The sequence below is a fragment of the Mus caroli genome, chromosome 11 (assembly GCF_900094665.2).
Source record: "Mus caroli chromosome 11, CAROLI_EIJ_v1.1, whole genome shotgun sequence".
Classification (NCBI taxonomy): Eukaryota; Metazoa; Chordata; class Mammalia; order Rodentia; family Muridae; genus Mus; species Mus caroli.
This window is the reverse complement of record NC_034580.1, coordinates 306,871-320,959: the sequence shown is the minus strand read 5'-3', so window position 1 is coordinate 320,959 and position 14,089 is coordinate 306,871. Positions and strand designations below refer to the sequence as shown.

The 14,089-nt window shown below is 49.7% G+C and overlaps 1 protein-coding gene across 1 annotated transcript; it reads right to left on the bottom strand.

The window, feature by feature from the left end:
- Window positions 1-27: 27 nt before the first annotated feature.
- Pla2g3 (phospholipase A2 group III) lies at window positions 28-5,813 on the bottom strand. Its single transcript, XM_021178331.1, has 7 exons — window positions 5,187-5,813; window positions 4,171-4,303; window positions 3,788-3,922; window positions 3,000-3,277; window positions 2,173-2,302; window positions 1,952-2,068; window positions 28-1,225 (listed from the first exon to the last, which is right to left on the bottom strand). The coding sequence occupies exons 1-7, from the start codon at window positions 5,686-5,688 to the stop codon at window positions 1,009-1,011; spliced, it is 1,512 nt and encodes a 503-aa protein (XP_021033990.1). The 5' UTR covers window positions 5,689-5,813; the 3' UTR covers window positions 28-1,008.
- Window positions 5,814-14,089: the final 8,276 nt, after the last annotated feature.

The following is a 14,089-nucleotide window of genomic DNA, read 5'->3' as shown; positions in this document are numbered from 1 at the left end:
AGCAGACAACAAAGCTCAGTCCAGCTGTGTGTTAGAGAAGAATGTTTACTGGGTGGTATGTGTGTTGATTAATTCATTTACTCCTCAGCACCCCTGTGAGGTAGTTCACGGTTACGGGTCCCCTTTTCAAGCTGGGGGTATGATTTAGTTGGTAGCATGCTTCAACCAGGCTGGAAGGGTTGACACCCTGGTTTCCCTCCCCAGTATCACCTAAAACTTGGTGTGACGTCATGCGCCTGCAATTCCAGCATTTTGGAGGTAGAGGAAAGTGGACCAGAAGTTCAAGGTTATCCTCCTATACATAGCGGAAGCTAGCCTGGGTTACAGTGAAACCCTGACTCAGACAGACAAACAACAATGACACCCCACCTCTACCCTCTCTTTCAGAGGAGGGCACTAAGGCCCATGTGGAGGAGGGAGGTCCCTTACCCTAACTCCTCATGGGCACAGAAAAGATTTCAATTTAGAGTTAGAACAGAAAGATTAGTTCAGGCCAGGAAGGACCCAGAAACTATTTAAAGAAGGGGTCTCCTGCGAAGACTGTGGGAACACCCTCCTTACCCTGGATTCAGGTACAGGCATTTCTCTTGTATCCTTGGTTTCCCACCTGCGGCTTTAGGTCTCACTGTAAAGTGCTGGGGCTCAGAGAGGCAGGTCTAGCAACAGGGACACTCAAGTACCTGCTTCCCATACCTCCTGGATTCCTGGAATCAGCCACTCCCCTTTTCTATCTGTGTATGAAGTTACCTGACAAGGTCTAAGCCCAAGGCATCAGAATAGCCTCTGAACACCACATCCAGGCACAGAGGGGCTGTGTCACCAGTTCAAGGTCACCAAGTACAGCGGGAGATGCGGTCCAACATTTGGACCTTGAGGTTCCTTCCATCAACCCCCCTGCAGTTCATCAGAGCCATGTTGTTCCTCAAAGAAGAGACCAACCAAGTCTCTCAGAATATAGCAACACCAGGAAGGAGGTCCAGGCTGGTGCCCAAGCTGCTGTTACTGTCATTATGAGCTCCAGAGTTTCTTCTGACCCCTGGGTCCCCAGATTGCCTGGGTTACTTGCAGACACTGGCTGTAGAATGACATGGTGGTCCCTGGGGGCTCCACAGGCTGTGCCAGAGGAGGCCCACCTGTGCCTTTATTCCTGAAATGGAGTCGGCTCTTGTGAAGCCTCTGCAAGTGCCGAGCTGACACCTTGATGGCCCTGTGGTCTCTGGAACAGCTGTGGGGACATAGGGGGTCAAAGTCAGCAGAATCCACCCTACTTTGAAAATAGGGCCGAGGCCCAGAGAGGAGCAGGTGTGAGGCCAGGGTCACCAGCCAAGCAGAGAGGGCAGGGTTATACCCAGATGAGGCAGAGTTAACTCTAGCACCAAGGCCAAGGTTCCAGTCCTGGGTGGCTGTGGAAACCTTAGTCAGCAATTGAGCCTGTTTCCCTATCTCTGTGTCTGGCAGGTCTTGAGCTACGTACAGCACATTCTATTTCCTTGGCTCCAGCAATCTTTTGGCTCGCTTGTTTTTGTTTGAGACAGGAGCTCACTGTGTATTCTAGACAGGCCTCTAAAATACTATTTATCCCACCTAGGCCTCAAAGTAAATTCTCCTTCTTCATTTTACCGAGTACTAGGATGATAGGTGTGCCCCATACCTGGCTTTCCTATAACCAATCTACAGGGGAGCAAGTAGAGGGCTAGAAAGCTAAATCAATTATCAAGGGCATACAAGAATGAAATCTCTGAGCACAGGCACACATCCCCTCCCCCATGGCCTGCTGCAGAGCTGGGCCCAGGGCAGCAAGGGTCAGAGGAATGATGACATGCAGCCTAGCTTAAGCCCCTCTGACCCCTCACCATGCCCTTTTTCCCCAGAACACAATTGGTTCTTACAAAACAAACAAACCCAGCCCTTGGCAAGGGCCTCCATCCCCCCTGGCTCTGAGTTCACTTACCCTTTGCCCTCAGCACAGTCAAGTTGGGGGGCCAGCTTGAAGCAGGTGGTACCTAGGAGCTCCCAAACTTTGTTGGTGCCTGCAGGCGGGCTGTGGAGCCTCAGGAAACGTGCCAGACTGAGGGGAGATGCAGTCTCAGACTGTTCCAGAACCTTGCCAGGGGCCCCAGCACGGTTCTGGTGGCAGGCAGCCCACTCCCGAGCCCACCCAAGAGGCCTCACCGGCGGGTGCAATCACAGTGGAAAAGGGGCGTCTGGGCACTGTTGAGCAGGTGGAACTTGGTTTCCTGGGGCTTGATCTGGTGCTCACACTGGTCCAGGTGGCGGAGGCTTCGACAGATACGGTGGGCACCTGGGGGGCAGATGTGGTAGTTAAGAAAGTCCAGTCCACCAGGAAAGCCTCACCTGGGCCTGCTACCATCCAGGAGACACACCAGTACATGTGTTTGGTTACATTGTCCTCTTCTGTCTCCTCCCCTATGTTCACAGAATGTCAAACACATAGCATGAATTCTCCCCGGCAGATAAGGATTCCTAGACTCAGAGACTGCTAAGCTGAGTCTGGGAGAGGAAAAAGAGAGCGGGATCCAGACAGAAAAAGAGCATGTGCAAAGGCCTAGCTTCATTTTTTTCCTTCGAGGCTTGAGTGCAGAACCATGCACATTGTAGACAAATGCTTTACCACTGGCTGCATCCAGCTCCGTATCTAGCTCTTGCCGTCAGCCTTGGAGGAATCAGGGAAGTCTGTGAAGTTGAAGTTTCAGCTAGTGGGTAGTCGATTGGGCCTGAGTGTGTTCAGTGTTGAGACTTTATCAGCTGATATTGCAAGAGGTGATGTACTCAACAGGACATGACACTACTCAATCTATAGACTACTGAAGTCCCTTATATCTAATGAAGAAAGTTGGAATGCCCTGGGAGGTGTTTAGAACAAACAAACAATAATAATAACAATAATAATAAAAACAAAGAGGTAACACTACATTTGCACACAGAGCTAAGAACACCCACCCACCACACCCCTGAAAAAGCTTGATTTTTAAGCTCACTTTGATGTTTTGGGCCATCCTGGAGGCAGGGATGTGGAGCTCCTGGCTGGCCTCTGGGGATCAGGTCTGGAGGAGACGACAGGGTCTGGAAAGCTGTAGCGGTAGTTGTGCTGTGATGTCTGGCTTGTGTCTGCTGTGGGCCCCTCTTCTGGGGGTGTTTGCTGGGCGCTGGGCTTTGGGGGCTTGGAGAACATGAGGTGGCCTCAGCCTTCCAGGAGGCATTATAGTAAGTCCTGGGCCGAAGCTGAGCAAGGGGCGCGGAGCCGTATGCCCTGCACCTGAAGGGGGCAAGTTGAGGCACTTAGTGACCCAGAATTCCTGCTCCCAAAGCCTCACAGAATCATCTCTGTGGACTAAATCTCTGCCAGTTTCTTTCTTTACTTCTTTCTTTCTTTCTCCTCTCTTTCTTTCTTCCTTCCTTCCTTTCAAATTATTTTTTATATATGAGTACACTGTAGCTGTCTTCAGACACACCAGAAGAGGGCATCAGATCCCATTACAGGTGGTTGTAAGCCACCATGTGGTTGCTGAGAATTGACCTCAGGACCTCTGGAAGAGCCGTCAGTGCTTTTAATCACTGGGCTGTCTCTCCAGCCCTCTCTGCCAGTTTCATCAGTCCCCCTCCTCCTAGGTTGTGGGAAATACCCCAGAAGGGTCCAAAGCCCTAGCCCTGCTCTGACTGAAGGACAATGCATGGGTGCTGGAGGACAAACAGACCTCCCTCCCTGGTCTTAGAGCCCAGGTTGCCCTGCTGGCCAGGCAAGGACTCCAGTGGGGCAGCCACATACCCGCCCCACCAGTTCCAAGCCACACAGGCCTCCTGTTCCTTCAGCACAAAGCAGGGGATCTCCAGCACGTTGAAGAAGGCCACGCCCATGATGTCGGAGATGGAGTCACCCTGGCTCCTCAGGCACTGTTGAAACCTGTCCCCAGAACCAGAATTCAGGTCCAAGGACCCCGGAGAGCCTCCTGGAACCTTTTGCAGCCCACCCTACCAAAGGATCATTCCTGCTCTAGGGCCTCAGTTCTGCCCACCTGCATGGAGGGTGGTTGGAAGAAGGGGCCCCAACTGCTGGTCTTTAGAACTCTCTGGGTTCCTGGTGCCTAGACCCAAGAACCGGGTAACTCTGCTCTGTCCCCGAGCCCCAGGCCCTCTCTGTCTGCTGCCAACCTGGCGTCACAGTCACAGTGAGAGATGGTGTGGAAGCGGAAATTTCGGATGCCATAGTTATACTGCAAGGGCGAAATGGTTTGTGGGCACTGATCGTGTTCCCGGCAGCAGAGGTCAGGGCCGTGGAACATACCTGCATGGAGAGAAAGGGAACAAAGTGGAGCAGGGGCCTGGATGCCGTGAAGCAGCTCATATATGCCTACCTTGTATAGCAAATGCCCCTCCGCAGTCCAACCCATGGCCAGGGCAGGGCCCTCACAGCTCCAGAATTCTCAGAGAAGACCACAGGCTGGCAGCCTCCTCTGTTTGGTCCAAACAAGGGAACTGACCCACCAGCTTCTGGACTGGTCCTCCTCAGAGCTGACTCACAGTTCCCAAGCTCACACCCAAGTAGAACTCCAGATAATGAAAGTGTGTGTAATGGAATGATAGTCAGGCCAGGCACAGTCTTTCCTCTGGCACAGCAAGAACATCTTGGGTGGCCAAGATGCCATCCTGGACTGCTCAAGCCAGTCCTCCAGCAGCATTCCTTGCAGATACACAGCATTCAGCCACAGTTCAAGCAATGGCACCCTTTGTTGTGATGTTTCCACAAGCCGAGCTCACAGCAGCCCCCAAAGGGAAGTGGCTCTTTATCTTCCAGATAGGAACTTGGAGCTTCAAGAAGTGTCAGCTTGAATATGCTGAGCTGTACCCAGGTCTTTGGAGCTCTTTCCACTGAAGTACCTCATGGGTAGAGGTTGTTTAGAGCAGTAGAATCCAGATCTTCCTCAATCTACCTCCTCCCTCGAGTGATTCATGGGTTTGAGTAAGACCTTTCACATCCATGAGGTCACTTAAGTGTCTCATGAAGAGCTACTCATATTCACACCCATTTTACAGGTTTAAAAAATGAGGTTAAAGTGCCTAAGTCACTTCTCCAATAACACAGCCTAGAAGAATGGGAGCCAGGCTGGAGTCCAACACCCCACCCCACATATATATGCCATACACCTACCCAAACCCCTGGGGCTCACCCAGTTCTGAGGCATTCTCAGCAGAGTTCCCAACACCGCACCACAGCGTGCCAGGAATGGTCCAGCCTCTCCTCCTTCGACGGTGCTCTCTGTCAGGTGCTCCACTCTGCTCTGTTGCTCGCTTCTCCCTGGCTCCTGTAGGACTATCCTGAGACCTTTGACAAGCCTCCCACTGGTTCTGCAGAGTGGCCAGTGCTCTCTGCAGCACAGGTCCAGGGGTTTGGATGAAGGAGTGCTGCAAAGGCTCATGAGCACAGAGGGCCCTGAACGCTGTGATAAGTTCAGATTCATCCTGCCTGACACAAACCTGCAGTCTGTGGTGTGTATCCCAGAAGGCCTGGAATAATGCCAGGCCTTGGGCATCTTTGCCCAAGAAGCTCAGGGAGCCCAGAGGGTTACCAGGGATGGGCCGGACCAAATGGCAGGAGGTACTGTCCCAGTGACGGGTATGGGAGCCCCCTAGGAAAGCCAGCACTCCTAGAAGTACCCCCAGAACCCCCATTCTACTCTAGCCCAGCCTGGTCAGACAAAGCCCCTGGATGCCTGCCTTTGGCTGCCCCTGAGGCAGCTGCTGAGGCTCCCTCAGAAGCGATGCCCAGCAGCCCCTGGGTGTCAGGGCCAATGAATGGAGCCGCGGGAGGAGGAGGAAGGCTGGTGTATGGGGTGATATTGGGCTTGTAACCGAATCCACCGGCTGGGCAGGCTGCTGATTGGCTGAGGGATGCATTGCTGAGCCCACGCCTCCACTCATCCTATCCGCGGAGCTGTCCAGTCACCTGCCCCGGGCTGCCCTGGAAGCATCTGTTGGAGCCAAAGCCTTGGACTATGAGGGTGAGGTTGGAGGAGGGAGGTCAAGGGGGAGCTTTATCCCCTTTGGAGCCAGAAGAGAGTTCAGGGACTTAGAGGAGACCTCCAGAACCTGTCCTTGTACTCCTAACCCAGTTGCAACTACTACACCCAAGTCTATGAGATTGGCAAGAGGCCATGGACTTCAGTTAGGGCGGGTGAAAGAGGCCAGGGCACCGCTGGGGCTCTGGAGCCCACCTTGGGAGTTCCCAAATCTTCTGGGAAAAGAAGGTTGATTCTGGTGCTCTTTGCAAGTCCTGGTTCAGAGAAAGACTGTTGGGATTCTCCAAAGAGAGTGCCACAGGATCCCTGCGACTTCCAGCACAGGTCTGTTCCAACGCCATACTCCTGTCTGATGGTTGGGACACGTAACCAGAGTAGGACCTGATAGTAACCTGGAGCAGGACTGGCACTGGGGATTTAAAAGATAAGGTCCCCAAATAAGTATAAAATGGCTCAGGGGGCCAGATCCTTCTATTCTTGGAGTATGACGCCCAGAAGGCATCATGTGTCCTCCCAAGAGGCTTGAGTCTCTGTATCATGGAGGGGGCTATACTCAGCACTGTTTCCCATGTCCCCAAGCTGATGTGTTATTCAGCTTCCAACCATCTGGTGAAGCTAGTAGTTATACCCATTATATAGATGAAGAAACTGAGCCCAGCTGGCTGTTATGTGCACACCTTTGATCCCAGCACTTGGAAGGCAGAAGTGGGCAGATCTCTGTGTTTAAGGCAAACCTGGTCTACATAATGAGTTCCAGGACAGCCAAAGCCACATAGACCCTGTCTCAAAAACAAACACACAAACAGCAACAACAACAACAACAGGCAAGATAGGAAGAAACTGAAGCCCCAGAGGGATGTAAAAGTAATTCAAATAACACTCAGGTCCCCACAGGGGTGAGAGAGTTTAAAGGAGCAAATCAGGGCTAGCTGGACCAGTCCCCCTTGGCTGCAATGCTACACTCTGCAGGAAGTCAAGTCCCATCAAGGCAGAGGCAGAGCCACTGTAGGAAGGGGAGCACAGAGTCTGCTTCAGCCATGAGGCCTATCTTTGTGGCTTCAGAACTAGCCCTTATCTGGAGGTAATAGCTGAGGATTAATGAAAAGAGAATCATTTAACCCAGGTGCCAAACCCCTCTCCTGAGATGAGAAAGATGTGGTGGCAGCGAGAGAAGAGGGTGTGGGCACAAGCCAAGGTTTTAAAAAAAGCACAGTAGTGGTATTCACTCTTGTCGTAGAACCTGACATCCAGCTCGGCTCCCTTTTCTACATTCCACAGCCTTCCTTGCCCTTCACTGGAAAGGCGGGATGGACTCACATCAAGAGCCCAGCTTTGGAAAGATCAGACAGACCCAACTGGAACAGTGTGACCCTGGCCTTAGAAACCTACAGCTCTGGCCCTCAGCTTCCTCTTCTGCATGACCAGGATGATCCTGATCCCTGTTGTTACTCACAGGCGTTAGGTAAGACTCTTACCATAAGCATAGCGTCTGCTGTGAAAACACTCACTAACACCTCAGGGTAGCAGGAAGCAGCCTAACTAGGAGAAAGCAAACCCTAAGGTTTGGGGGCCTCTGAATTTATATCTACCCAGTTTGGGACAGGGACTGTGGGACTGTGGCCAGGGCGCTGCCTCACTAGGGAACTTTGTCCTCTCCAGGTCTTTGTTTTTCTCCTCTGTAGAGGCAGGTTCTGTGGGAGGATCTTTGAGATCTCTTCCTGTCCACCTCATGGGAAGGCAGGCTAGGGTGGCAACAGACTGCAAGGGAGGCAGGCACTTACTGTTTCTCTTCTGACTCCACCTGGGGGACCACATCGGTCAGTCTATGGGACAGGAGCTGTACCTTGTTTCTCATCAGTGTGTTCCTCAGAAGACAGAGGGGTCCAAAATGAGTAGGATAAGACACAGGATGGGGAGTGAGCTTTTCTCTGAGCTTCCACCAACCTGGGTTGGAGACTGAGTCACAGCAGGGAATAAGGAGTGGATGTCTATCCAGGAAAGCTCTTTCCTTCCTGTCTGTATCACCCTGTCCCTCTCCCCCTCTTTTTTTTTAAGTGGGCTCATTTCTAGCCTAGGCTAGTGTTAGGTTTGGAATCCTCCTGCCTTAGCCTTTCAAATGCTGAGATTATCCCGTGTGCACTGTTAGTGTGTGCACCGTCACTGTGAACACCACCACTGTGCACACTGTTAGTCATGCACACCATCAGTGTACACACCATCACTTTTGGTATTTATTTATTTATTTATTTATTTATTTATTTATTTATTTAATATGAGTACACTGTAGCTGCCTTCAGAAGAGGGCATTGGACCCCTTATAGATGGTTGTGAGCCACCATGTGGGTGCTGGGATTTGAACTCAGGACCTCTGGAAGAACAGTCAGTGCTCTTAACTGGTGAGCCATCTCTCCACCCCCACCCCCACTTTTGGTTTCTTATGAGACCTAACTTACTTCATTCCCTTTCAAGGCTAAAGGCACAGAGAGCAATCTCTCTCTCTCTCTCTCTCTCTCTCTCTCTCTCTCTCTCTCTCTCTCTCTCCTTCTTTCTTTCTCTCTCTCTCTCTCTCCCTGTTTTGGTTTTTTGAGACAGGGTTTCTCTGTGTAATAGCCTTGGCTGTCTGTGGTCTAAACTTACAGAGATCCCCCTGCCTCTGCCTCCCAAGCACTGGGATCAAAAGAGTGCACCACCATGTCCTGCTTGCAACCTGTCATATTACTGTCACCTTTTTACAATGGCCTGTCCTGTCCCACAGTTGTCCTGAATCTGGAGCCATTGTAGATTCAAGAACAGCAGATTCCTGAAGGACAGACCACCCCACAAAGAAGGGGGTATCTATGATGCGAGGTAATCGTTCCAAGGCTTTACCTTGGATATGAACGAACTTCGACGGAGAAGTGGTCTCAAACAAATAAGAGCTCTTTTGGACCACTTTGTACACCCAGCTCTGAATAACAGATCTGCTTCCCATACCTTGAGCAGGGCTGCACAGGCACACAGATCTCTTGTACCAGTTCTTCCTCAGTGTAAACCTAAAGGTTGTGCCAGCACTGGAAGGCGAATTTACAAATGACTGAACCTCTCGCCTGTCCTTTCCAATGTCTTGGTTCTATATCTTTTCTCTGGTACTTGCTGTTACTTGTATCTTTGGAGCTTTTGTCGGAGAGAGGGGCTAGAGTTGTACCTCAGACTGACCTTGAAGTCAGTGCCATAGCCTAGGCTGGCTTGCAACTTGCAGAAATCTATCTGCTTTGGCCTCCCAAGTGCTAAGACCATGGTGCATACCACACTGGGCATATAGAGGGAGTACATCTTCCCAGGACCTGCAGATGCTCCACTGTCCCTCTCAACCCCAGTCTCCCCATCTCAGAGACTTCCTCTGATTTAGCCTGAATGGTGTCTCCCTCTGGCCTTCAGAGCTGGCGTTCCCAGCTTTACCCAGAAGGCGCCATGTGCTCTGTGCTTGGAGAATGGGACGGGCTGTGCCCAGCTTCAGAGCATGCAATTCACTCAGAAACAAAAAGTCATTGCATTTACTGTGTGCCAGGCACTGAATGAGACCCTGGAGAGAGTGTGCTTCTGCGAGCTGGGGAGGGGAAGAACAGAGCGAGCGAGCTCAGGGCGAGAGAGACAGGAAGGGAACACAGCCCTGGGAGAATGGAGGCTGGAAGTGGAAGAGGGGCTGGAACCTAGTGTCAGTTGGCTCCAGAAAGCTGCTGCCAAGACCGAGTTAGAAGCAGAGGAGATTTATGTGTGGAAATACTTGGAAAAGGATAAAAGAGAAGGCTTCAGAACTGGGCAGGGAAACCCTCCAGGCCATGCTTCAGCTCTGACATCTATGGAAAGGAGGAAAAGAGGACTCCACCGGGAGGAGCAGGTCTGAGCCAGCCAAGAGGTGCTGGTGTGAAGACTTCCTGTGGCGCAGCCCCACTTGGACCCAGTCAGCCCAGCCCCAGTGGCCCAGTTCTTCTGTCAATAGCTGGAGGCTCCCCAAGAAGACAGTGGTCTCTGCTGCAGATCCTGAAGGTACTGCAGCTTTGGGCTGTCAGTCAACTGTCTCTCACAGGGACCAGAAGGGACCAGTGAGAGGGACCGAGGCCTAAAGGACAATCTTCCCAGGAGACCTCAGGCTACAGAGACGGGAATGCTGGTACAGAACACAGCTGCAACATCTCCAGCTGGGATTCAGTTCCTTGCACTTCTGACCACAACTGTGCCCAGCTCCAAGTGTGAGGAAATAAAGAATGAGACCCAGTGAGATAATCGCGCAAATGGGAGGACGGACCTTAGACCTGATGCTGCCACTTGTTCTGTGAAGCTAGGCCACCAAGGTCACACATGCCTGTAATTCCGGCTCTTTGGAGGTAGGCAGGAGAACCAGGAGCTCACTCTGCTCAACTACTTAGCAAATTCAAGCTCTACCTGCACTGTATGAGACCCTGTCTCAGAAAGAAATCAAAATTGAGGGGAAATAAGAGATTATAGAAACCATCTTAACGCGCAACATTAGAAGCTATGATGGTTCTAAAATATGCACATATATTCTTTGATGCTACTCCCTTCAACCCATCTCTAGAGTAAAAGCTGTATTTAGTGACTTGCTCCAACAAGTTAACTGGGCTGAAGTAACATAACTTCCAGTTCCTAAAAGGTTTTGCCTTCCTCCTTACTCTTTCTCTGGAATCGCTCCCTCCAGGAAGGAAGCAGAGCCTATCACTGGTCACTGAGGGGATCTATGAAAAGGCTCTTGTGTTGGGAGATGAGCGGGAGTGTCTTGGCATTGTCAGTCTGTGAGCAGACCACTCTCCCTCCCCCTCCCCCTCTCCCTCCCCCTCCCCCTCTCCATCTCTCCCTCCCTCTCCCCTCTTCATCTCTCCCTCTCTCTCCCTCTCTCTCTCCCCCTCTCTTTGTCCCTCTCTCCCTCCCTCCCCCCTCCCCTTCCCGTCCTCTCCCCCTCCCCTCACCCTCCCTCTCCTCATTCCTCTCCCCCTCTCCCTCTCCCTCTCCCTCTCTTTCTCCCTGTCTCTCCCTGTCTCTGTCTCTGTCTCTCTGTGTATGTGTGTGTGTGTGTGTGTGTATGCACATGTGCACATGAATTGAAATACCATCCAGTCCATCAACTTAAAGTAGACAATGACTAGCTAAGGTGCGGTGGATGGCACAGGCTGATAATCCTGGCACTCCAGAGGCTGAGACAGGAGGATTATGAGTTTGAAAGTCAGTCTGTATAGTGAGACTCTGACTCAGAAAACAAAGAAAAATAAAGAATAAAAATTTAATAAATAAAATAAGGTTTATAGTGTTCTTAGCTGTGCAACTGTCACCATTAATTTCAGAATGTTTTCAAATTCCCCAAGAAAATTCCTGTACTTCCTAGTAGTTATTCAGACTCCTCCCAGCACAGTGACTGTGAACTGACTTTACATCTTCTTGGAGTTGTCTATTATATGTGTTCACATACAGTCACGCTGTATTAACAACTAGGGTATGCTCTGCTAAATCCCTGGTTAGATGACTTCGTCACTTTGCAAACATTGTAAAGTGTGCTTACACAAACTCAGAGAGTTGAGTCAGCTTCTCGGTGTGGCTTCTGAGTGCATGCAGGGAGCAATTGATCATGAGGCTGCTATTCCTACGACAAGACACACTGCTTTTAAAGTGATCTTTTCTGTAAGTAGGAGGAGTATACGCTAGAATAACTATAAAATAGTACAATAAATATATAAGCCAGTGATGCCGCGTGTGTGCTATTTACTATGCATAATTGCATATGTTACACTTTCATAACTTATGGTGCGGTGGCTGTTTGTACCACTGTCACCACAAAACATGAGTCATGCATTGTGCTGCACTGTGCGTACAAAAATCCCTAGGCAGTTGGAATGTTCCAGAAATCTGAGCCTTTTTATAAATGGTTTTGGTTTTCCTTTTAATTATGTTTATGGGGGGAGGGTTGAGCACAAGAGTGTAGTCGCCCTTGGAATGAAGAAGAGGGCGTTGGACCCCACAGAGCTGGACAGAAGGGCAATTGTGTCTAGCTGACACTCTGGGAATTGAGCTCAGGTGTTCTAGCAACAAGAGCTCTTAATCAGCAAGCCGTCTCTCTAGGTCCTCCACGCTAATCTTCCAAGACCACCGGGAGATGTGCAGGCTGCCTGTGTCATTCAGTGTGGAGAACGGCTGTGTATTGAAGCATACGATGTGGTATTTTATGGCAGGCTTCTTTCATGTGTGTGTTTGTTGTAGCATGCAAAAGTATTTCATGCCTTTAAATTATTATTTATTATTATTATTATTTTGGTTTTTTCGAGACAGGGTTTCTCTGTGTAGCCCTGGCTGTCCTGGAATTCACTCTGAGTTCAGGCTGGCCTTGAACTCAGAGATCCACCTGCCTCTGCCTCCCAAGTACTGGGATTAAAGGTGTGAGCCACCACTGCCCGGCATGCCTTTAAATTTTAAGTTGTATTTATATTTATGTATGGCTGTTTTGCATGCATGTATGTTTGTGCAGCACTGTACATGGTTCCCACAGAGGCCATGACAGGGCAGCAGTTCCCCTGAAATTGGACTTACAGATGGTTGTGAGCTGCCATGTAGATGCTGAGAATCAAACCCGGGGTCTCTAGAAAAGCAGCCAGTGCTCTTAACTACTAAACCATCCTTGAAGCCCTATTTCATGTCTTTTACTAACTAGATAATATCCCATATAATGCATTTACAACATTTTGTTTATCAGGTGATGGACATCTGAGTTTTTTCCACTTTGGGGTTATTATAAGAATTGATACCATGAATAGTCATATGCAAGCTTTTACATGGTTTGTTTCTTTCTCTTCTGTATATACCTTGTAATGGTTTGTATATGCCCAGCCCAGGGAATGGCATGATTAGAAGGTGTGACCCTGTTGGAGTAGGTGTGTCACTGTGGGTATGGGCTATAAGAACCTCATTCTAGATGCCTGGAAGCAGCCTTCAGATGAAGATGTAGAACTCTCAGCTTATCTTACACCATGTCTGCCTGGATGCTGCCATGCTCCTGCCTTGATGATAATAGATTGAACCTCTGAATCTGCAAGCCACCCCCAATTAAGAGTTGCCTTGGTCATGGTGTCTGTTCATAGCAATAAAACTCTAACTAAGACACACCTACAAGTGAACTTGCTGACATTTTAAGGAACTCCAAAACGGCTCTATGGTTTTATGGTCTCACCAGCAGCATAAGAGATTTCTGACTTCCTGCCAGCACTAGTTACTGTCTGCCTCTGTAACTGCCCTACTGCAGCATCTCACTGTCTTACACTTCCCTGAGGGTTTATGAAGCTGAGCATATTGCCAGAGCCCACTGGCCCTTTGTATATCTGAAATCTTTGGAGGAATATAGCTGGCATTACCTCTGCAATCTCAGAAGCCTTGAATCAAAACCACTCAACTAAGCTACTCTTAAATTCCTGAACTTTAAAAGTTAACACACTTGTGCACATACACACACACACACACACACACACACACACAAACGTGGGAGTAGGGGCTAGAGGTGATGCTAAGGATAGAATATAGACTCATGGATTTTAGGCAAACACTTTGCTACTGACTCTGTGTGTGTGTGTGTGTGTGTGTGTGTGTGTGTGTGTGTGTGTGAATCCAAATGCCTCTCATTCCCTCCACAAACCTATATTTGTTGTGAAACACAAAATGGGGTGGTTCTTAAAAAATGTTTATACATACATATATAGAGATTTATTTATTTATTTATTTTTGTTTTATGAGACTGGATTTCTTTGTGTAACCCTTGCTGTTCTTGAACTCAGTAGATGAGGCTGGTTTCAAACTCAGAGATGTGCCTGCCTCTGCCTCCTGAGTGTTGCGAATAAAGGTGTACACCACCACTCCCAGATAAGAGATTTTTTTTCACAATAACTATTTTAATTTCAGGTGTTAACATATTAACTTAAACTTCGGGCTGGTGAGATGGCTCAGTGGGTAAGAGCACCCGACTGCTCTTCCGAAGGTCCAGAGTTCAAATCCCAGCAACCACATGGTGGCTCACAACCATC

Excerpts from the sequence above, each read along its gene's own strand:
- Pla2g3 (XM_021178331.1), bottom strand. The coding sequence starts at position 5,688 with ATGGGGGTTCTGGGGGTACTTCTAGGAGTGCTGGCTTTCCTAGGGGGC. Across the intron at positions 4,304-5,186 it reads TGAGAATGCCTCAGAACTGG|GTATGTTCCACGGCCCTGAC; the intron begins GTGAGCCCCAGG and ends CTCTCCATGCAG. Across the intron at positions 2,069-2,172 it reads CACTGTGATTGCACCCGCCG|TCTGGCACGTTTCCTGAGGC; the intron begins GTGAGGCCTCTT and ends ATCTCCCCTCAG.